Raw genomic sequence first — 23560 nt, forward strand, 5'->3', positions numbered from 1 at the left:
GGCTGAATATGCCATGTCTTAATTTGCATCAACACATGCAGCAGGTCTATCAAATGAAGCACATCAGACCATTTTCCATTTTCCTTCTTTTCATTTTTGGCCCTCAAGTGTAACATAAGTAGGCATTAATACCAGTTCACAATACACAATTTTCCTGGCCATGATATTATCTCAACAACAATAAACATTTGAAAATAATAATGACAATGACAATGACCATAATAATAATAATAATAATAATAATAATAATAATAATAATAATAATAATAATAATAATATAATGCTATCAATGAAATTCATCCTTGTCTTTGTTTATAGTGCATTTTGTTCTTTTATGTCAAATGTGTAACACAAATTTGTGTTTGGGGTGTTGGGGTAGGGAGAAAATAAAACGGAAACTGAGGAACAGAAAAGAAAAAATGTAAGAGGCGCTGGTTTATTAATACAATCTAAATATATGTGTGTTATTAACATGATATAATTATTAAAGTAATTATCACAATTCTTATTAATCATTTGGTTATAATTTTAACACAAACAGTAGAATAAGCACATTTCTCTGTTGAATAATTACAGTTTGTCATAGAGTTTCAGCACCAGTCCCGTAATCAGTGTTTTCCACTGAAACTGAGATTTTGTGTCATTGTAAAGCTTTCTCCATACCACATTTCAGCAACCTAGGGGATTTTTTTTGTCAGTCATCAAAAAAAAACAGAGCGAGCTAGCTGCTTGTCGCAGCTAATATCCTAATATAGGCCTAAAAACATAAAATATGAATCTCAGTTTAATGCAGAACCAACAATTAATTTCCTTTTAAAGTTAAATAGGGACGCACATCACACACCCGTATGCACAAATTGGCAGTCTCAAACGTTTTTTAGGAGTAAGACAAAATGCACAATTTATATCTTAATCCCAGAGGGTCTAAGTGTAAAATTACTTTTGAGTTTTCATAAATGTTTTTCTAACCCATCTACATTTTTATTCTCAATTTTTGTGATCTGTGAGCAGCAGTAGCCAATAACAACTCTGAAAAGGTGCATAAGGATAAACGTAGACTGGTGTACAGTACATAAAACATGTGTTGTTCTTTATAATTCATATTATGACAGATTATCACCCAGCAGCATGTTCAGTAAAGGCAGATATTTTGAAGGAATATGCTCATAGTTGTTAAAATTACTCCTGCTACCAAGGCTGAGGCCTGTTCTGGAGCTGCAAGACAAAAGAGGACAGGTTACACATATACAATTTGTGTATGCATTTTAAACATCAAAAAGTGATATATACAGTATGTATGTGTGTGTGTATATATATATATATATATATATATATATATATGTATAAATTGAATTGCTTTTTAAGAATCACAGAAATAATAAAATGTTTCTTTAGTTATTTTATGTCTATGCAGTTGCCAAAACAGATTAATATGTATTCATAATGACTTTTCTCCAAAAGAAAACAAACTATGGAGAGAAAAATTTAAAGATGAAAGAAGATGTATTGCTATACTTTACAAACTTAAATCAATGTTTCATTAAATGAATTATCACAAACAAATAGCAATAAAGACAGGGTGGCCTGTAAGAACATGATGTCTTACCATTTGAGCATGTAGTGTTCGTAGAAGCTGTGGTAACAGCTGCCGTAGTGGTCGTAGTAGTGGCGGTGGTAGTGGTCGTTGTAGTGGTCGTAGTGGTAGTAGTTTGTGCAATAGTTTTAGTAGTGGTAGGACTTTTGATGGTTGTGGTGGTTGGTGCAGCAGTCGTGACCACAAGGCTAATGGGGGATGATTTAACGGTGTAGCTTTTGGTATACAAACTGCTAACTACCGATCTGCTATTAAAGGAGCGAGTACAAAGATCAGGACATTTTTCAGAGGGCATGGTGGAAATGCACAGATTCAGTGTGCACTGGATATACATCTGCAACGCAAAAAATAAATTGATACAAGTTAGCGTGTAGAGACACTCAAATACAGATAACTTTACAATTTCACTTCAAATTTTAATAAAACATGAATCACTGGTTGTCAGGAGCCTGTTGTAACAAAACATTTAGTCCGTTTTTAGAAAAAATGAAACTTAAGTGTAGGTATAAACAAAAAAGCGCTAACAACTGTGTGGCTGTAGCAGTGTATCATGTATATTTTTTAGCTTAGCTTGTTAGTTTTTCTGTTTGTCAGCAGGATAACAGAAAAGCAACTGGCCCAATGTTCATTTTCCAAGGGTGTAGCAGGGTCAGTGGAAGAACCATTTTATTTTGGAGGTGAATTAAATTACTGGATGGATACACGCATTATTTTTCACTTCGGGGAAATTGCCTTGTCTGCTCTCTCCAAGTGCCCTTTTTGTTTTTGTATGTCATTGGTCCAAAAAAAGAACAAATTGCTTTCTGACCTGATAATGGCCCAACAAGAAGAGGATATTCAATGAAAGTACATCGGATCAAAATGTCATGGCAATTTATCACATAGTTGTTAGGATATTTTAGTCAACCCAAAGCAGTGGACCAACTGACAGTTGAGTCACGTTGCTAGCGTGGTTAAAATCTAAAATGAGAGGTGTACTTTCATGTACTTTCAATCCAGCTGTTTTTCAGATGGCTCAATAGGAGATCAATTTTTACAATATCCTTATGAAGGTTTCACGTCACCAGTGTGGTCTACAGCTTCGAAAAAAAATAAGAGACCACTGCAGCACTATCAGTTTCTGTGGTTTTATTATTAATAGGTTATGTATTTGAGTCAAATTATTTTTACATTTTTATTGTATTCTATAAACTACTGACAACTACTGATTCAAGACAAATTTTGAGTGGTCTCTTTCTTTCAGAGCTGTACATCACATGATCACCACACATCTTTAAGTTACATAAAAAAATAGTGTTTCTACCTACACTAATCTTTGAAGATTTAAAACAACCCCCAGGCCAGGAATACTGCAAAACTGTATTTTATATTAGTGTGTGTTGCATGAGAGCACTGACCGTTGATCCTTGAGTTTCAATTGTGCTCATATCAAGGCGGTAAATCCTGGAATTGGTTTGAGTTGTGATAATCTCTAATGTGCTGCTGGAAGATGTACACCTGGAAGAAAAAAAAAAGATTAAAATAGTATGCTTCAAAGCCAGAAGTGACCTTTGCAGACATTTCATAAAGAATCTGTCTTTTTCTAGATGTTGACCTTAAACCTTAACAGGAAATAAGTCGATTGTCACTGACCCTTGCTCCAGAATGGGGTGTGATATTGCAAAGTCCTCTGTCGCAGATTCAATACAATTGCTCACTAACATCTCGGCTCGACTAATGCTGCAATTGGACAGCACATAGAGGTCCAACATGTTGATCCTGGAACCTATGGATCCAGTGCTAGAAGTGCTGGTGGATGAGCTGTTATCGGTAGAGGTGCTGTTATTAGTAGAGTTGGTGGAGGTGCTGTTATCAGTGGAGCTGGTGGAGGTGCTGTTATCAGTGGAGCTGGTGGAGGTGCTGTTATCAGTGGAGCTGGTGGAGGTGCTGTTATCAGTGGAGCTGGTGCTGTTTCTCTCTGATTGGGATTCTGCTTCTCGACGCAGACGTCTCGACATCATATTAAGGGTGCGGAACCTGGGGATTCTTGTAAATCTTGACAGGGATCCCTCTCCTGGAAAATGCATTTCTATCCAAACCCCGATCTCACCGAAAACCTCCTTTTCTGTTGGCATGTCCATATTGTAATGTGGCCCCGTAGCATTCACTTTTTTAGGAATCCGGCATGCTAGCGGGAAGATGAGGGAGGGTTTGCGGCTGACCATAGTGTAAGGACGCACACTTTGCAAGGTGTTTGTGTAAACCAGATCTGAACCAGCATGCTGGAAAAAAGTAGAGGATGAGGAAAAGTCAGAATTAACACATTCCTATATCTTTCAATTTAACATGTAACTTTCACTCTCAGTCAGCTCTTTTTCTTATTTAACCAGACACAACAAGGTCCTTTCAGCAGGACAAATCAGACCAGATAATTTCGCTCTCATAGCTTTTCATACCACAGCTACACAGATAAAAAACTGCTTCTGTCATTTCACCGCTCTTACACAGAGGCCACTTGAAGCTCATCCGAAATTTGTTAAAAACTGCTCTTCCATCCAGGAGTTTGCCAGGTGAGAACCCAGCACCTCTGTGGTTTCCCCGAATCAGACTGCAAGAAATCTGGGTGTGATGATGGTGACCAACTTTCCTTCAGCGCGAACGTCGCTGCTTTAACCTGTTCCTGCAGATACACTCTCAACAACTAACCCCGAGGGCGACACAGGTTCTGGTTCAGGCTCGCTAACAAACAAAAAAAATCCACAAGTTTACCTTGGCACCCAACACACAAGAACTAAAGTTGGAGCAATTAAATGGTTTGACTTTTTGGATGCAATAACCTGCATGTTTCTTGCTGTTCTGTGTTTGTATCTTTATGGTCTGTCTTTATGAAAAAAACGTCTAAATGAAATGTATTATTATGTCCTTGACTACACTTAAGCAAAAGCACAACATTTTCAGGGGTTATTAGGTAGAGTATTGCTGAGATCTCCTCCTCAGTCATAAATAAATTGAGAAAAGGAATATTTTAAAACATGAATGCTACACGCATGTTGCATGTTTGATTAGAGCATACAACACAATAGAATGAGCAAAACATGAATTAGCAGAGAAAATATTCAGTGTGCAGATTATTTTGTTCATGAAAACAACTGTAAATTGAACATCTGAATGAATGTGATGTGTTACATTAAAGTCATTGTTTAACATGGCACCCAGTGTTCTCGAGTACAGAGCCCAAACGATAAAAGCGAAAACATTTCCTTTCTTGAAAGCATAGTGCCATGTATTTAAAAAATGAAAAGGTGGAGCATGTTACCACAGTCTTGGTGCCACAGCCAGACAAAGGGATGCGTGCAGTCAGGTGTGTGGTGTTGTAGCTGACGGGACAGGTGGGGCTGTTGAGCTGTAGCTCCTCTGGGTTGATTTCACTCAGGGATTTGAGAGGGAGCACCAAAGTCATCTCTGTCTCCTGACACGTCAACTCTGCAGGGAGACAGTGCCAGATTATTTGCTTATTCAAAAAAATCAGTTTTAAAAGCTTAATTTTAATCACATATTAAACTCCTAAATACAACAAAGTGTAAGATTTTCTCAACCTGTTCCAGCAGGTAGTGTCTTCATCTCTCCTGAAAAGATTAGAAAAGGAACATTTCAATAGCTGTGGGGTTTGGGGTTGTGTAGTTTGAGCAACAGTATGGCATAACTGGCATTCTTATGACATTGCTAAGAAGTTGAATTTCTTACTTTGGTACAGCCACACGCATCTTGGCTCAGATTGAAAACTGGAAAGACAGGAAGTGCAAAACAGACCAGGTCATGCGCTAAATATGCTCCATTCAAGATAAGGACATTTTCTAGAAGTGAAAGCAGGTTTGCGTTTCAATTATAAATTGTAGTGTATGAAATACGTGTTGTGTAAAGTTGATAGCACAGAAAGGGGAAGGGAAAACATGTGAGAATGATAGGGGGGTGGTATTAAAAGATTCATACTGAGGACACTTGAGTTACAGCAGTCTTGGTGGTATGTGTCTTAACCTGTAAAGCTAGCAGGACACTTCGTAGTTACATGCTTTCAACTAAAAACACCTGTCTTTTGTTCACAAGATTGGGTAACAACTGAATGTGAAAAAAAGTTTTGCTTTTCATTCATTTAAATCACCTTATGTAGACTTAATATATGACAAAGTGTGTGTAGTTAAATATCAGTTTAACTTGTAGGAGATGAGTTACATTATAGTATATGTTACACAGTACTTATTGACAGTGCATTAGTGCGTCCAGACTTTAAAAATATAATTACGCTTTTTTCCTCTGCTGATTTGGTGCAACAGGACAATTTACCTCTTGGTATTCACAGCAAAGCAGATGGGCAAGAGTCGGGCCAGGTTGTTTTCAGAGCGGACCCAGCCCACGTTCATGGTTGCCACAGAGCCAACGGATTTGTAACCTACCCTGAAGAGTTCAGGGGGGCCAACAACTGCTATCTCTGAAATACTGGAAATATAGAGAGTAAGCTTTTATTATAAGGTTAGCTTATAATCTGAATATGTAAAGTAGCTAAAGCAGTGAGATAAAAGTAGTACTGTAAAAAGTAAAAGAATGGCTAGCAAAATGTAAAAGAAAAAAAGAATAAAGCAGTATAGAATGGTAAGTCAAGAACAAGTTCCCCACAATCAAACAGACATTGAGTAAATGCACTTCAATAGTAAATGTCAATAGGTTATAGGTTAGTGTCGAAGATATCTGGGATTTCTGTTGGCTTCGACATCTCCCACTTGGCGAAAATAACCAACAACAAACTGGTGACAAAATGGCTTCAAAGCCTCCACAATTGTGTGTGTGATAATGAAACACGAGCTACAAGTGGAGGTGTTTGAAATTGTGTAAATGTAGTTTTAACGTTTAATTCATGCTGTTCTGTGATAAGGCACAATGGTATAATCATCAGCACATTTCTGAGTAATTATATCAAATCACAAACTGACATGAAAAACCTGGTTTGAAAAATGTTTTACAGTTTGTTAATCATTGTTTATTGTTGATCTATCAAACATTAAGTATTAATGTTACGCTAAGATTATGAAATAATCAGAATCAATTCCTGTTTGATACAAACAAATACACACTGAATATAATACACATTTAGCAGACTCTAGGTATTTCACATATATACATAGAATACATTTTCTTTAAAAGTACGCACCTCTCGAGGTCCGAGGTGAAATCTGTGGTGAAATTCACCAGCTGGTATGGCAGGACAAACAGCACGGAGTCTTTATTGGGGGTGTCTCTGTTGCCACGGGTACATCACTGCAGCTGGAAGCCCACTCCTCCACTGGAAGTAAGGACAATGAGAGTTACACCTGATCCATGCAGTTTTATGTTTTAACATGTGGTTATAATCCTCTATATGTTCGCTCCATGACATTTAGAGGCATCATTGTTTGACTGACAGACTCACCAGTGAGAGAGAGGTGCACAGGGACAGCGCTGAGTGGTTTGTTTTCTATGACTTCGTTTATTTTAGGGATAGTGATCCAGTCCTCTGCCATCAGGTAGATGAAATACTGGCCTGCTTGTGCTTCTCCAGTGAATTTCAATGTGCATTTCCTCTGGTAAAATGAATGACATCATGTCAAATAGTATTTCCAGATTTAAGTTGTTAATTATGACACATAAGTAGCAATCAATAACCATAAAAAGTTATGTTTATTACATTTGTGTAAGACTTGTCATATGTCAGTTATTCAATGGGGAAAAGTAATTTAGTTAAGTACAGTTTTGAGATACTTAAATTTAGTATTTCTATGTTGTATACACCTCACACTTATGCTCTGCAACATGTCTAAGGGAAACGTTGAACGTCATTTGTTAGACAGCTGCAGTAACCTTAAAACTTTATAACTATCAAATATAAAGTATAGCCTAATTGAGAAACAATTTCAGATGTACTGTCATGGATTAGGAAGCTCGGGAGTATATTAATTATTTCACATTAGCCCCACAATATCAGCAGAAACATTAAAGGGGTTATTACACTTAAAGGCATATATTATAATTTAAACCAAATTCCATAAAACCTATTTTTTTTATAGTGGGCCATTTTGCATTTTGAGTACTTTTAATCCGTATTTTTACTTTAAATGTAACAGTTTTCCTTGTAACTTAGTGGTTTTGCTACTTCTAGTCAAATAAAAGATCTGAGTACTTCCATTACTGCTGGTAAAGGTGATTTTAAACAGTTGCATTGTGTCATTGTGTGCACTTTTTAGAGACATGTTTACAGTAAGACTCACATTATCCAGCTTTATGAAAGAGTGCTCAGTGCAGTTGACACACTCTCCCAGCTCGGCGCGGGCAAAGCGGCAGCTCACCCTGTCAGTATCTAGGTCTTTCACCGACAAAGAGAATTGTTGCAAGCAGTTCACACGGGCCCTGAAACCGAGAGGAAATTAGCCCCAAGTATCACATAAACAGTAACACTTACAGCAGTTGGTCTATTCTACTTAATGCTAACTCTCGTAAATGTCAAACAATGTATGCCGGAACCCTCCCATGACATTGAATTAAAGTTTAATACATTTTACTGCTTTTTAGCTTTACCAAAAGCTTTCAAATAACCTCTTAAAGCTTTAAAATCTAATTAAAAGTAAGAGCTTTCCAGCATCCTAGACTTTGTTCAATCATGTGTAACTTTCTATCTCGTATTTTTGAACTCTCTTTAGCGGTATCTGTACTTTTCCTACTTTATGCAAGCTACTGTATATCAATTCATTAAACTATTTACATCACAGGGAAGGATAATGCCAGGTTTTTCTTACAGCAAAGGCAGTTTTGAAAGTGTGTGTGTGCGTGCGTGCGTGCGTGTGTGCGTGCGTGTGTGTGTGTGTGTGTGTGTGTGTGTGTGTCCAATACCTTAGTGGAGGGGGGAGAGCAACATAAGCCGGTTGGTTGAGTTTTCCGTTGTTTTCTCTGATTATTGGTTTTGCTTTTATTGCAACATAAAATTGTGTGTTGGACCTAAGGAATGATGAAAAAAAATGGAGAGTTTCGTTACCAGAAACTATCATCACATCAACATTCCCATTAAATGAAAAAAATAACATCCTGGATCTATGACGAAGAATTCAGTACCACTGAGAACATGGAGGAGTTAGACTGATTATGGAGGCAGGATTAATTGATAAGTGCTGCAAGATAAAAGCAATGGGCAGCATGGTGGGAAACAAGTCAAGAGTGAGTTATATAATTATAATTAAAAATGTAAAATATAAATCACCTTTTCACATGGTTTGTATAATCAGTAACATAATGATGCAGACTGAAGACAATAAAGCACTTGTTTGTTTTTATTAATGTATTTATATTCCATTAAATTATATCAATATAATGTGTTATTCTAATTATTTTTTAGGCAATACTAAATTGGCCTACTTCTGTTAACCCAAACAGTCTAGTTAATTGAATAATAATATAAACTGTATTTAATATTATAACATACATGTATACATGGAAAACAGAAAGCCTAAAACATGAGAGAACAAAAACGTCCTCAGTTTAATAACTGTGAAGTTGAATTCATGAGCACTATTAACCACAAAACAATGCACAACAACAAGAAGCAACAATTAAGAAAATGAATGAATATAAAACAATGTTGATTTGCTTTAGAAGAAAGACTAAGTGTATGATGGATTCCTACCCTAAACTTATGGTGGCGTTGTAATCACTGGGTACGGTTTTCTGCCACTGGCGGACGCACCAGCCAGAGTTTGGTTTACTGCCAGTGAAAGGTAACGAGGCGGGGTGGACCAGACAGTCTTCCCCGTCAGCACACAGTCCAGACAACGCTGGACAAGGATTAGGAGCGATGGCGCTGAAATGAGCCCGCACCTGCAGGGGGAAAAGAGACAACAAGGCATTTAGGGTTTTAAGGGCAGAGACTGATTTACGACTGAGTGAAGGATCAAGAACCTGTTGGTTGAGCCCAGCTTGTCTTACTCATAAATAAGAACAGACATTTGCAGACATAATTATAGGATCTGTTTTTTTCCACAACACATGAAAGAATTGTAGAGATGGGAGATTAGTGCTTTATAGTATATTTTCTTCAGTTTTCTATCTAAAATATGAGTTTAATTTGTCTATATAATAACATCATAATAATAAATAGTACTCCAAATAAAATCAATGAAATTAGTTATTTTTCTGATAAGAACACGAAGGCTTTTAATACACATTTACACAGGAAATAATTATTTTTGGGACATACTGTACATTGTTAAAGCTCTCTCTAGGTAATTTGAAAATAAGGGGTCAATAAGAAAGAATACCTGTCTCCTCTGTAAATGAATCTCTTTAGTGTTAGGCTTCAGCTAAGAAAAGTGTATGTATAAATCTAGTATAAATACTATGTTTATTCTAAGAAATATTAGAATTCTGGAGAAATAATTGGAAAAAAATGGAATTAATGTATACATTTGAGGGACAAATAACAGAATGACGAGGACAGGAAATGATAACTTAAATTGAATAAATAATAATAATAACGCAAAAATGTGAAATGTGTGGTAAGGGCTTCCTGCTAGAGCCGAAGAATTTGGACTTGAAGACATCATGACAAAAATAATTTAATGGGAAGAGAAATCATCACCCACCGTATTCCCTCCATCGCTTTCCAGGGGCTCAACATGGACAGTCAGGCCCAGAGAAGAGGCTTTGTAATTCGGGCAGAGCAGGACCAGAGTCAGGATCTGCAGCAGGAGGCTCACTTTGAATCTGTCCAGCATGTCAGCTCCTCAGTCACACAGGGAGTGTGAGCCTTTGGGAAACACAGAGATAGAAGGATAGGATGTCGTTGTCATGTCACGGTCATAAAGTTGCTATTTCCAATCATCATGTTGTCTATAAAGTACAACACGTTTTTTTGTGCACATACCTAGCATAATGAGTACTGAAACCTTCCTACAGATTCTGAGAGGGACTTTGGTGTGACGCAATGGAGTCACTGAGTAATTGTCTTGGAATAAACGTGTGAGAGAGATGGTTGACTAATGTGGAGGTATGTCTGCAATCATCGTATGGTGTGTGCAATTTGAATGATATGCACTGATGCCTGATTACACGATATTCCCACAAACAAATATAGGCACAATAAAATAAGACATTATAGACATTCACATTTAACTGAACGCTTGTATTTGAAGGAAGGTGGAGAAATTAGCTTAGATCATTGTCGAATGAAATCGTCAGGGATTTATTTAATTGGAACACAAATGTGAAAGAGTCACCTTTAAAAGACATATTAATCATATGTCATATTACTTTTAAATATCCTTGTAAAATGTTTTTATATTTTGAGATATTTTCAAAGGCTTAGTAGTCCTAAATCTGAATTACTGTGTTGTTTAAAATTATAACTTACAATGTTACATTTTGTAGTTTTTCGTGAAGTCAGATGTCAATAATATACCTTCTTAAAAGAAGAAGGCTTAGGGAAGAAACACAGACAGTGATGTGTCACCACTATGTAAGGATTTGTGATTTCTTTTCTGGGTTTGTCAAGCATTTTCTTCCACTATATTGTCACATCAGTTGTTCATTGAACAAGTAAAAACCCAGATTTTGGTGATTCAGAGAGGTATTTGAAGGTTTAAATCCTACATGCTAAATTCAACCACAGCTATCAATCTCTTTAACAATTGTCTCTTTTTGTTGATTGTCCTTGTCAGTTTCAAATGTCTGCATTTCCATCAGTTAGAACAAACTCAGTACTCTGATTGAGTTTCCTCTTCTTACATTTTTAATTGAACATATTTCCTAACAGAATATAACCATTAATATGTGTCGTTTCTTCTTCTGCTCACTCAAGACTTAGTTTGGAACAGGAAACATACTGTACTTGTGTGTCGTTTTTTTCCCTTTTTTCTATGTTTGTACGATTATTGTCCATGTCCTTACTTTTCCTCTATTTTAATGTTTATGATTTACTCATATTTATTAAGGAATAACAATATACACATCTCGATTAAGAAGTCAAATTAACTTTGAGTATTAATAGGGGTCTGAACCATCAAAACAAAGTGACAATTCATAAAAAATGTCCCTTACTAGAATACAAGCCCAGTATAATTTCTGGACTGAAGATCTAATATTTAAATTGTTCATCATTGTTTACTTTAGAAGGCTGATGACGGAAGGGGCCCATTCTATATTTCACAATCTCCAAGTGATTTTTATTTAGGTTGTTTAGTTTGTTTGGTGTATAGGATCTGTTTAAGACATTGATTATATTCCACATTTACCCTTTATATTGTTTTAATATTCAATCATATATTGATTGAATATTTTAACTTGTATATATTTGTTTCTCTTTCTTCTTCTGAGCTGAACGCTTAATGAGTTTACCTTTAGAGCATTTAAAGCCTGCCTCTCTTTATAAACTGTAAAATGAACCAATGTTTTGATAAAAACTGGTTTGAATAACTTTGTTACTTCAGCCTGTTTTTGACTTTCGATTCCATGAACAATGTATTTTTAAAACGGGAGTCGACACATTTAAGGAACATGGTCAACACTCAGGTATGCCGAGCTCTCAACTAAATGTTCCATTGTGGAACTTGTTCACTTTGAGTCACAAAACACTTATTGTTCAAAACCTGTAATGAAGACATTTAATGTATATTTCTTATTTCTATAGATACATCAAGTGTATCACACGTACTTCTCGATTACACCAGTGTTAAATAAGTTTTATATTCAGTTTGCTCCAAAAAACAACACACTTGTTTTTCTTTTATTAAAGTTTGTTGGCTATTCTCAAAATGTTTACCTAATTATTTGTTTACTATACAAATAAAACTGATAATCTTTAAGTCATAGAACAGAGCAATTCTAACAGCTTTGCTGCTTAAACTAGAAATGCAGACTTTAATCTCCACAACCTTCATGTTATGAACAAGAAAACACAAGATATCCAATAATTAGTCAATTAATCCTTAATTACCTCAAGCCTCGTCACACAAATGCTTTGAAGTCCCACCTAATAGTGAAGTTTTGTCTCGCATTGAACAGAGCATTCAAGAAATGTGTTCCTGTTTCAAAAAGTTTGGAGGAAACCGAGGAGGAGCTTAGCAGACAGAATGGAGTTTAACTTGCTTGACCAGAGACGGTAAAAGACGCACAACTCAAGCTGCGTGTCAAGGAGGGATTTGTAAAAATGTTCATAACAACCAGTGTAACTCAGCTGATGTGGCATCCAGTAAAATAACATGCAGTGATTATTTTGTGTGTCTGACAAACGCTGTAACTCAGATCTGTTACCAAAGACAGAACTAAACCAGAAAAGCACAGAACTTCACAAACGCTGTTTCCATTAGTAAACATTAACGTGCATCATCCCTGTGATCTGCTCCAAAATTCCATATGTTCTGGCCGTCATTACCCATTTCCACTTCTTTAAAATTGGACTGGAAGTTTTCCTGCAATCATGCACACAAACAAACAAACAAACAAACCAAACACATAACCTCCTTGGCAGAGACAACGACCAAAACAAACTGTAATGAGGGAGTTTTATTTATTTATTGAAAGAGCAAAATATCCTTTTATAAGGAATGATGGTACATTGGACTTTATGACATTCTGCCCTAAACTTGGTCCAAATAGTCATGATAGCAAAACTGTGGTCCTTTCCTGCCGAAAAGGTGCTCAGGGTCCTTTCTAGTAGTCACAAAACTTTACTAAAAGAGACTCATTAAGACTTTTGTTCTACAAAGTTTTTCCCTTTCTGCTCAAATTTGGAGTAAATTCTATACTATTTTACAATAAATCCACACCCACATTACTATTAATAATGTTTGGTCAGTTAATCCCAGTGTGGAGTTGGTCCGATGAGGAGAGGGAAGGCTTTCTGGTGTTCTGGAGCTTCTGTCAGCAAGTTGGAAATCAAGACGCCAGTCTACTCAATCCTTATACCTCCTGTCGATGCGACGTCAGATCTCTCCATTACTTGCCGTTTTTCACATTCAGCATTTTCTCCTGTGATTGAAATAGAACCAAACAATGCAAACAAAGCTTATCAAACACGTTTCTATATGCACTAATATTTCTGACAAACGTTTAGCTTATACACATTTGGCAAAAAATACATCAAAAACGTACTTTGATCATGGTCTCCAGCTTGATAGCGTCAGCAGCAAACTTGCGAATGCCGTCAGACAGTTTCTCCACGGCCATGCGGTCCTCGTTGTGCTCCCAGCGGTAATCTTTCTCATCCAGATGGATCTTCTCCAGATCAGAGGCCTTGGCTGCAAAAACAAACCATTAGGGTCAAGGTGGAAATAAGTGCATTGGTCTTGGTTTTCTGTACGTTCAGACAGATTCAACTTAAAGCCACCGACGTGTCATGTGAAGCATTTTGAATTCCATCTCGTCTCAGTGTTTGGTGATGACAGCTTAATAGCTCTTTAAAAATAACACTATTATCCTACTAGAGAAAAGAAAGAGATACAAGGAAGACCTTTTAGAAGCATGTGTCAGTGCAACATTGTTTGCATTAACACAGGGTGCAGCTAGTACAAAGAAGCTATCATGAACATATGTATTCAATAATATAAAAATAAACCTGCACATTTAGACGTAGACTTTTTTAATACATCCATTTTGATAAATGTATATAACAAGAGCTGCAGGTGACAGAACCCCAAATAACACCGCAATCATCTTAGTTTATAGTGACATTTCCTGTTTTTATATAGTTGTTTCTAGTTTACTGATTGTCCATGCACAATGAAGCTGGTTAATGATAATAGCAGCAGACAGTACCTTTCTCCACTTTAAGCATCTCTGTGACGACGCTGTGGTCCTTGCTGAGCTCTGCCAGCAGGCCAGGGGAGATGGTGAGCAGATCACAGCCCGCCAGGGCTTTCACCTGCCCCGTGTTTCTGAAGGAGGCGCCCATCACCACAGTGCTGTAGCCAAACTTCTTGTAATAGTTATAAATCTTGGTCACACTCAGCACACCTAGGAGAGAACACAGAGAACATTTTAATGCCCAAAGGCATCAAATGTTACACATGCGAGCCCCTGTGGAGCCAGACTTAATTAACAGTTCATTAAAGTTAAGTCCAGCCGAATCGAAGTTTAAAACTGAGAACGTTACCTCAGGAATGCTATTTTAACAGTGGGGAGAACAAGTATTTGATACAATGCCGATCTTGCAAGTTTTCCCATTTACAAAGCATGTATAAGTCTGTAATTTTATCATAGGTACTCTTCAACTGTGAGAGACGGAATCTAAAACAAAAATACAGAAAATCACATTGTATGATTTTTAAATAATTCATTTACATTTTATTGCATGACATAAGTATTTGATCACCTACCAACCAGTAAGAATTCCGGCTCTCACAGACCTGTTAGTGTTTCTTTAAGAAGCCCTCCTGTTCTGCACTCATTACCTGTATTAACTGCACCTGTTTGAACTTGTTACCTGTATAAAAGAGACCTGTCCACATACTCAATCAAACAGACTCCAACCACTCCAAAATGGCCAAGACCAGAGAGCTGTGTAAGGTCATCAGGGATAAAATTGTAGACCTGCACAAGGCTGGGAGGGGCTACAGGACAATAGGCAAGCAGCTTGGTGAGAAGGCAACAAGTGTTGGCGCAATTATTAGAAAATGGAAGAAGTCCAAGATGGCGGTCAATCTCTCTCAGTCTGGGGCTCCATGCAAGATCTCACCTCGTGGGGAATCAATGATCAAGAGGAAGGTGAGGGATCAGCCTAAAACTACACGGCAGGACCTGGTCATGACCTGAAGAGAGCTGGGACCACAGTCTCAAAGAAAACCATTAGTAACACACTACGCCGTCATAGATTAAAATCCTGCAGCGCACGCAAGGTCCCCCTGCTCAAGCCAATGCATGTCCTGGCCCGTCTGAAGTTTGCCAATGACTATCTGGATGATCCAGAGGAGGAATGGGAGAAGGTCATGTGGTCTGATGAGACAAAACTAGAGCTTTTTGGTCTAAACTCCACTCGCCGTGTTTGGAGGAACAACAAGGATGAATACAACCCCAAGAACACCATCCCAACCGTGAAGCATGGAGGTGGAAACATCAGTCTTTGGGGATGCTTTTCTGCAAAGGGGACAGGACGACTGCACCGTATTGAGGGGAGGATGGATGGGGCCATGCATCGCGAGATCTTGGCCAACAACCTCCTTCCCTCAGTAAGAGCATTGAAGATGGGTCGTGGCTGGGTCTTCCAGCATGACAACGACCGGAAACACACAGCCAGGGCAACTAATGAGTGGCTCCGTAAGAAGCATCTCAAGGTCCTGGAGTGGCCTAGCCAGTCTACAGACCTGAACCCAATAGAAAATCTTTGGAGGGAGCTGAAAGTCCATATTGCCCAGCGACAGCCCCGAAACCTGAAGGATCTGGAGAAGATCTGCATGGAGGAGTGGGCCAAAATCCCTGCTGCAGTGTGTGCAAACCTGGTCAAGAACTACAGGAAACATCTGATCTCTGTAATTGCAAACAAAGGTTTCTGTACCAAATATTACGTTCTGTTTTTCTGATGTATCAAATACTTATGTCATGCAGTAAAATTAAAATGACTTACTTAAAAATCATACAATGTGATTTTCTGGATTTTTTTAGGTTCCGTCTCTCACAGTTGAAGAGTAGCTATGATAAAAATGACAGACTTCTACATGCTTTGTAAGTGGGAGAACCTGCAAAATCGGCAGTGTATCAAATACTTGTTCTCCCCACTGTACATGGTGATGAAGCCTTCTCCTTCTGTGCACCATCAGGATTCCCATAACAGGATTCCCATAGTCCAAAATGTGATGACAGTTTAACTCAACGGACTGGCTCAGTCAAATAAATGGAAAAAAAAACTGAAATAGCATATTTTACATCTTTGAGCAACTGATGATTTTAAAAAAGGGTCGATTTTCCTCAAAAGAAATTATACACCGATTTACAGATGTTTCTTGTGAGTTAATAGGAACAGTGTTTTTTCAACAAATAAATGCTTCAATGCCTTGTGCCCTCCCCCTTGGACAGATTTTCACTTGAATGCAACCTTCATACACTGAGGATGGCCTTCATTACCTGGGTCTTCATGTGGCTCGTAGCTTGTGCGGCCTGTGCTCTCCTTGTACCAGTCGAGGATGCGTCCGACGAAGGGTGATATGAGAGTTACCTTTGCTTCTGCACAGGCCACAGCCTGAGCAAAGGAGAACAGCAGGGTCATGTTGCAGTGAATACCGTGCTTCTCCTCAAGCTCCCTGCACAGAAAATTAAAAATACATTCATATTTGGAAAACAAGAAGTCATTCATTCTTTCTATGACATTCCAAGCCCTCGAAGATGGCAAACAGGCCACAGAATATGAGACTGAGACTATGGTTTGATCAAAGTGCCGTCTTTTCGTTGAGAGAAATTAAAGCGTTGTTATTTTGCACTGGATAAATATTTGCAATCAAATTGAGAAAGTGCAGTTAACAGAAATACAGGTTTCAATCTAGGTAGAAGCGTAGATTTGAGTGAAACTCAGGAATTACAGTGATGTGTAGAAATCCTTAAGAACACAAAGCCGCTCTGATGGCATGTTTTTATCATGTTGCTGGCATAGTGTTAAGTCACAGGGCAGTAAACTCCTATTAGGGATTTAAAAAACTAAATGTGCTCTTTATTAGGGATTACCCTAGCGAACATACAAGATCTGAAATGTCGCCAAGTTAAGCGTTTTTCTAACTGAAGGGTACGGGTCACTTCAAGCTTTGTGAGCCCAATCCCATTTTTGATCTGTTTTATGCCAGCAGTCACAGGTGGTTTACGTGCAAAGGCTTTCAAGCAAAGCAATGCAATGAGTGCAGTCACGCTCAACTCTCCACACCCTAATGGTCCATAGTCCACACCATTAACAAATCTCCCACAGGCATCCAGGGGACAAACAGCGTTTCTCTCTCATAATGCTACAGTGTGAACAAGAAATCCATGTTCAAATCGGAAGGAGATCTCGTAAAGTTAGCCTTAGCAGTCGGCAAACAGCGTTAGGTGCCATGAGGTTGCATTTTTAAGCAGTCAAGCTATATTCATAAAAAATATTATTGGGCAAAGATTAAATATAACATTACCATGATCTGTTAAGATTAAATCTTTAACAAATGCAGTTTTTGGTGCAGAAAGGAAATGGTTTCCCAACCAAAACATTAGCTTTATTCAGCTTGATGAAACTACTAATGCAAAAGATATATTTTCATTAAAGCAACTATTAAAATATAAATAAAACCGTATGTCAAGCACTGAGCAAAATGCTTAATTTATTTGGCAAGTCAACAGCTTTATTATGCATAACAGCAAAGGTATGCGTTTTCCACTCCAGCGGTGTCATAAATGTGTGGGGGTAAAGCCGTCTCCCTGCAACATGTCATGAGGATGACTACATTTCCGAAACCTACTGAGAACCTGGCCATTTTGTAAAAGAGAGCATTTTGTGTCACAGTTCAAATTAGAATACTTTCAATAATTGTTTGTCATTGGAAATTAAAACATAAATAGTAAGTTATAACACAATGCAAAACACTTTTAAAAGGTGCCTCGCAGTTTAGTGCTGTTTTGGGGGGCTTACTTAATATGTGTGTATAAGCACTTATTATAATGTTGTATGTGTTGTTTGGGTATATTTTTCCTTAATTAAATAAACTAGACAGAAGCAAACATCTGCATGTTTTCTTTTTTATCTCAAACATCATAAAAACCTCTTACCTTCATACATTCGTAAAAACAGTAAACAGACACAGTAAATGGTAGAGCACAGCTAGCGCGCTCACCTGCCAGCCTGGATTCCCTCCCATGTGGATGAAAGCTTGATGAGCACACGCTCCTTGCCGATGCCTGCTTCTTCGTAGAGAGCGATGATCCTCAGGGCCTTAGCAAGCATTTCATCTTTATCGAAAGATAATCTGTTAGATAAAAAGAAAAACACGCCTTTAATTAGTTTAACCTTTATTTGACAGCAGTGGCTCAGAGGGGAGAGGTTTGATTCCTGGCTCATCATTTCTTTGAGCAAGTTCTACTGCTCCAAACGGTGAGCCTAAAGTGTGTCTAACATGGCTGCTTTCTTTGAAAGTGAATGGGCAAATTAAAGGCAAATTTTGAGCATTTTGGATCTAAAGTTAACTACATTTACTAACATCAGCATTACAGAATGTATTTTAGGCTGTGTTGCAAAATGTACCATACAAGCTCTCCAAACAAATGTTTGAATGAATGTACTAAGTACTTTTTATTCATCAGTTATCTGGTTGCAGACAGATTTTAGTTTAAAGACACTAAATGTAATGTTACGAGGGAAAATGTAAGTATATTAAGCAACGGTATCCCAGTGGACAGCATTTTATTTTAAAGGGATTACCTATAATCCTCCAAAGAAAGTCAACATGAAATAAAAGCAGAGGGATGACGTAAGAAACAACATAGTCACTAATTACCAGATGTACGCACGCGCTCTAGGCCTCTCTCTCAGAGCATTATTTTTTAAGTACATGGGAACACGTTTCCTCTCATAATAACCCTCTTGTGACATGTTTGCACAAACCTGGCATCCACCTCAGTGGAGACTCTGCCTGGGACCTTCTTGAGGATCTCCAACCCGAAACTCACAAACAGCTTATCCATGGTGTTGGCTACCTGCTCATCTTCAGTTCTGGACAGAGAAGGAGACATTATGAAGTGAGTTAACTTGAAGTCAGAGGAACACTAAAAAAGGCATTCTAGGAAATGATCTTAAAACCAGCAATCTTCAACTTTTACACATTTAAAATATTAATTTTGACAAATCAGTCTTTACTGGTTTGAAATTCTTCAAAAGAGTAGTGTAGTAAGCTTGTTGTGCAATACAATAATACTGTTTTTTCAGATCAACGCTGACATTTTCTTGCATCACATAAGCTCATTTGCATCATCAACAAGGACAAATATTTAAGACAAGATACAAGGAAACAGACATTTAAAAAAAACATGATTTGCCAAAAGCAACATGTTCAAGACCCTTTAACTTTCCTATAGGATTAAACTCTGTATTTAATTTGAGGATTGACTGGTGCACAAAGGAATGCTTCAGTCTTACTTTATTAGATTGTGGAACCCTGTATCTCTGATTGAAAGGCAACAATTGATATTGGCTATTCAGGCCACGGTTGGGGTCAGAGAGAATGCTGTTGGCCAGTCTCAATATGTTATTATGGTACATTGATTGATAGTTTCTCTAAGGGTTGACCTATAATATCTGAGCAGTTGTAAATTAAGGAAGTTTGTCAACACCTTGCACAAAGGTCTTATGTCCTTTGCATAATCTGCAAAACCACATCAAAAGTTCCCTTTTTTGAGTAAATGACTTATTTTACAGGCTGATAAAATACAAGTTAACCTCTGAAGTAATCCAGCAGCTGTTCAAGTAGAGGTTGGTTTGATTTTAAGGTGTTTGGTTCGGTTTTCACTTTTGCCCGAGATCTTACCCGCCTTTTGCGATGCCATATTTAATGGCCTGATCCACCAGGTGCTGGTAGGCTGGCATCTTGGCAGCAGCCAGGATCAGAGACGGGTTCGTAGTGGCATCCTGAGGCTTGTACTCTTCAATGGCTGCAAGACAAGTAGAGAGAAGAATGGCGAGTGACACACATGTCCACAATGGAGGCAGCAAAACTCTCAGGATAGATTCACTTTAGATGTCCTGAAAATTCACAACAGATATATTAAAGTTAAAACACTGCAAAGGTGTCCAAAGGTCTATTACAAAATCCAAAAAACACTATTTACAATTACAAACCTTAGAGGTTTAATGATGTTTTTAAGACACTAAATAAACAAAGTCTGAAAAATCTAAAAAGGTTAAAGCATTCAAAATTGTGGATTTAATAAAACTCATAGTGCTGTGGTCAGATAAAAACAAATGGCGCCATCTACTGCATAGAAATGTTGTTATACCATCCTCTGAAACAACCTATTCGGAGTCAGAAGCACATTGAAAAGGGTAAAGTAGGACCATCATTAATGTATAATAATAGTATTTTGTTTATTACCAAAGAAAGTTTATATGCTGCTTGGAACTCTTAAGACGCTTATGCTCAGTAAGAATAAATAGTTCAAACTGCGGATGTATATTATTGGAAAAAATAAAACACCAGCAACATCTAATGGAATCCTTAATGCTGAAAAATATTTGCGCCAAAAATAGTTAAATAATGTTTAGGGTTATTAAGGGTCAAAGACCTCTGTTGATGTATTCCATAATCTGAAGAACTCCACTTTCAAAACATCCGGTTGTAGTTTACAGGAGTGACCGGCAGATTTTAATTTGATGTGCGTGAGCAGCTTTTTCATGAAGCACGCAGGTTTTATGTCAGAACTTGCTGTTGCCAGCTTTTCAGGCTAAGAACAAAGCCTATCGCTCTTTCAGGGAAGAAAACACCAAAGTTCAAGTGCCGATTACAAACGTTTTTCTAAACAGAGTCTGGTGCATCTGACACCGGTGGCATTTTTTGTCTTAGTATTTTTTTAATAGCCATCCCAAATATATTTCCACTGACAGTACAGGTCATTTTCTGGGCAAATCGTATTACGTTTAAACACAGATAAAAGACTGTAAATATTTTAACACTAGTCTTGACTTTTTTGTGCAAATTTACAAAACTTATAGTTGAGAATGAGGATTTCATTTGTTGGTAGGCCTCATTTATTTGTCTATCAATAATGTGCACAAACATTCAGATGACATAACTGCAAATAAATCAGATTATTGTACACATATGGCTGTATCTTAAAAAAAGTTTCAAATTTAGACAGAAATTAAGTGTTGGTTGTCTAGAGGAATGTTTTAATGCATATTATAAGCCACAATATAACAAAAATAATTTTCACATTGAGAAAAACACTTAATTTGAAAGCCAACAACTTTAAATAAAATCAGTGAGCATGCTGGTGCATATAGACAGTAGTTCCTTGTGAGATGAAGAACAGTTTATCCTAATGCATGCCTCTTACTCTCCTTAAACCATCAGTAACTGTGCTGGCTAATTAATTACCAAGTAGTACTGTGCTAGATTTCACAAGTGCCCCTCCGTTTACTGTCAGGCTTCTTTCAAGAACCTTCTTCACAACAAGATTGTTTTAAGAAGTTCTTGCAATTCCTAAGTGATGTTTCTTGGTATAACTTGCAACCATCGGGTGAAACCTGAGAAATCCTACAATATTCATGCAGTGAGTATAGGATTAGACAAGTTGCAACAAAGTATTATTTTCTGTGTCGTTTTTTCCGTCGAATGGATGTAAAAAGCAGGGTTCTGCTGACCAACTAATTGAGAAATCACATTATATGTAACATCATTAAATAATGCAGCCATTATTAAGTCCATTTCCTGTATCCATGCCTCAATACAGAATCAGTGTTTTATGTAAACTACAAAGAAAGTATCAGTTACGCAAATAAATGGTAACACGTTTAAAAAACACTATGCGAACAGCCACCACTCCTGCAGTGTAGTCAGAGTAGCTTGACAAGCCAGACTTTCACAGACCAGTTCTGTCATGTCATCCTGAGTCTGCAGCTCTGGATGAGGAACTGAGGAAATCTGGTTTGCAAAACAATGCATTTGTATTACTGCAAACAGTTCCTCATTGTGGTCTATTGAGAAACGTGAACTTGTGTTCTGCGGCATGAAAGAGACAAACGAGGAAGAGCTAAACATATCTTTTACACCCTTTTGCCGAGTTACTGCGTTAACTTCAGGCACATACTGTTTATAACCTAGTCACTCCATTATTATTTATTCACAATACACACAAGTTTAAGTGCAGATTGTAGATCGTTGATCTAGATCATTTGGGAGGTTAAAAGATGCTAATGCAAACAAAATACTTGCATATTTAATTGAATTAGCAAAGACGTGACTAGTATTGCTAAAGTAGCTAACAGCTACTGTCATTAGCTAACAGTAATAACAACTAATCGGCTTATAAGATTGTGAACTATAGTAGTGACACAGTAAACTTTTGTAAAACCTCCTAGGAGTTAGTTAGCTCGACAGTTAGCTGACTAACATTAGCCCTTTGGTGTAAATGAGTTACAACTGATGCTAACATTTGCTGCTCCCACTTGACACGGCGGTCATTCACACTAAAGCTGCATCCTTCCTGGTCAGATAGTTAGCATGCTAACCAAGCTAACATTAGCATCTCACTAGTAGTAGGGGTTATCTCACCGTTAAAGTCTCCAGTGTCTGCCACCACCACAGTGTGTTTCTTCAGCTGGTTCAGTGCTGACTCCATCTTTCTCCGTTTGTCTGGTGACACAGAGGACATGATGAGCAGAGACTCGGACCCTTTTATACACAGAAAGCACGTGAGAGCAGGCGGAATGTCAGGCGGTCGGGAGCGCGCAAGGCAAGAGGGAAGGACTCAGCGGGAATGCGCTCCGGAGAGATTAGACTTCAAGTAAACTCGGGAGAAACAAGGTGTGAATAACCGTCTCTAAGAACAATTAAAAGAAACAGTCATTGCTATGAGTCTTGCCAATCTTACTTATTAAGTATGACAGATGTAGCTATGTTGCCAAAAATACTGGATGAAATCGAGCATTTTGAACGCTGGATGGCCTAGATAGCTAAGGCAAGACTGAATATTATTATATTATTAGTTAAAATGTCCTTGACATGAATTAAAAAACAGAAAATAAAATACGGAAATAATAAGGCTATGGCATGAAATATTGCCTAGTTTTAGTTGAAAAGTAGTAATACATTATAACGTTATGTATGGTAAAGTATAGCAATAGAACATAGATTGTATAGATCGAATATATTATGAAATAGTATTTAATGTAGTACAACAAATACTAACTAACAAAATGTATGGAGAACAAGTGTAAAGTTACCCATGTAAAGTAAAAGTATCTCAAAATTGTATTTAGGT

The 23560-nt window shown here is 37.5% G+C and overlaps 2 protein-coding genes across 2 annotated transcripts; both read right to left on the bottom strand.

Annotated features, from left to right (window-relative positions):
• Positions 1 to 420: 420 nt before the first annotated feature.
• LOC134862942 (uncharacterized protein DDB_G0271670-like) lies at positions 421 to 6908 on the bottom strand. The gene is made up of 9 exons (XM_063881086.1): positions 6777 to 6908; positions 5915 to 6067; positions 5318 to 5355; positions 5170 to 5199; positions 4890 to 5056; positions 3227 to 3855; positions 2992 to 3091; positions 1607 to 1928; positions 421 to 1215 (listed from the first exon to the last, which is right to left on the bottom strand). The coding sequence occupies exons 2-9, from the start codon at positions 5989 to 5991 to the stop codon at positions 1133 to 1135; spliced, it is 1446 nt and encodes a 481-aa protein (XP_063737156.1). The 5' UTR covers positions 5992 to 6067; positions 6777 to 6908; the 3' UTR covers positions 421 to 1132.
• Positions 6909 to 13134: 6226 nt separating this feature from the next.
• taldo1 (transaldolase 1) lies at positions 13135 to 23103 on the bottom strand. Its single transcript, XM_063881087.1, has 8 exons — positions 22852 to 23103; positions 20110 to 20233; positions 19191 to 19298; positions 18424 to 18555; positions 16700 to 16875; positions 14399 to 14596; positions 13736 to 13881; positions 13135 to 13612 (listed from the first exon to the last, which is right to left on the bottom strand). The coding sequence occupies exons 1-8, from the start codon at positions 22949 to 22951 to the stop codon at positions 13580 to 13582; spliced, it is 1017 nt and encodes a 338-aa protein (XP_063737157.1). The 5' UTR covers positions 22952 to 23103; the 3' UTR covers positions 13135 to 13579.
• Positions 23104 to 23560: the final 457 nt, after the last annotated feature.

This window comes from Eleginops maclovinus, chromosome 4, assembly GCF_036324505.1.
Source record: "Eleginops maclovinus isolate JMC-PN-2008 ecotype Puerto Natales chromosome 4, JC_Emac_rtc_rv5, whole genome shotgun sequence".
Classification (NCBI taxonomy): Eukaryota; Metazoa; Chordata; class Actinopteri; order Perciformes; family Eleginopidae; genus Eleginops; species Eleginops maclovinus.

Bases quoted from the DNA above. Each gene is read 5' to 3' on its own strand.
- LOC134862942 (XM_063881086.1), bottom strand. From the start codon at position 5,991: ATGAACGTGGGCTGGGTCCGCTCTGAAAACAACCTGGCCCGACTCTTG. The intron at 5,057-5,169 runs GTTGAGAAAATC...GTCTCCCTGCAG, and splicing joins GACACTACCTGCTGGAACAG to AGTTGACGTGTCAGGAGACA. The intron at 1,929-2,991 runs GTCAGTGCTCTC...TTTGCGTTGCAG, and splicing joins TTGAAACTCAAGGATCAACG to ATGTATATCCAGTGCACACT.
- taldo1 (XM_063881087.1), bottom strand. From the start codon at position 22,951: ATGTCCTCTGTGTCACCAGACAAACGGAGAAAGATGGAGTCAGCACTG. The intron at 18,556-19,190 runs GTTTGTGCAAAC...TTTATCTAACAG, and splicing joins TCCACTGAGGTGGATGCCAG to ATTATCTTTCGATAAAGATG. The intron at 14,597-16,699 runs GTAATGAAGGCC...GTTCTCTCCTAG, and splicing joins CGAGCCACATGAAGACCCAG to GTGTGCTGAGTGTGACCAAG.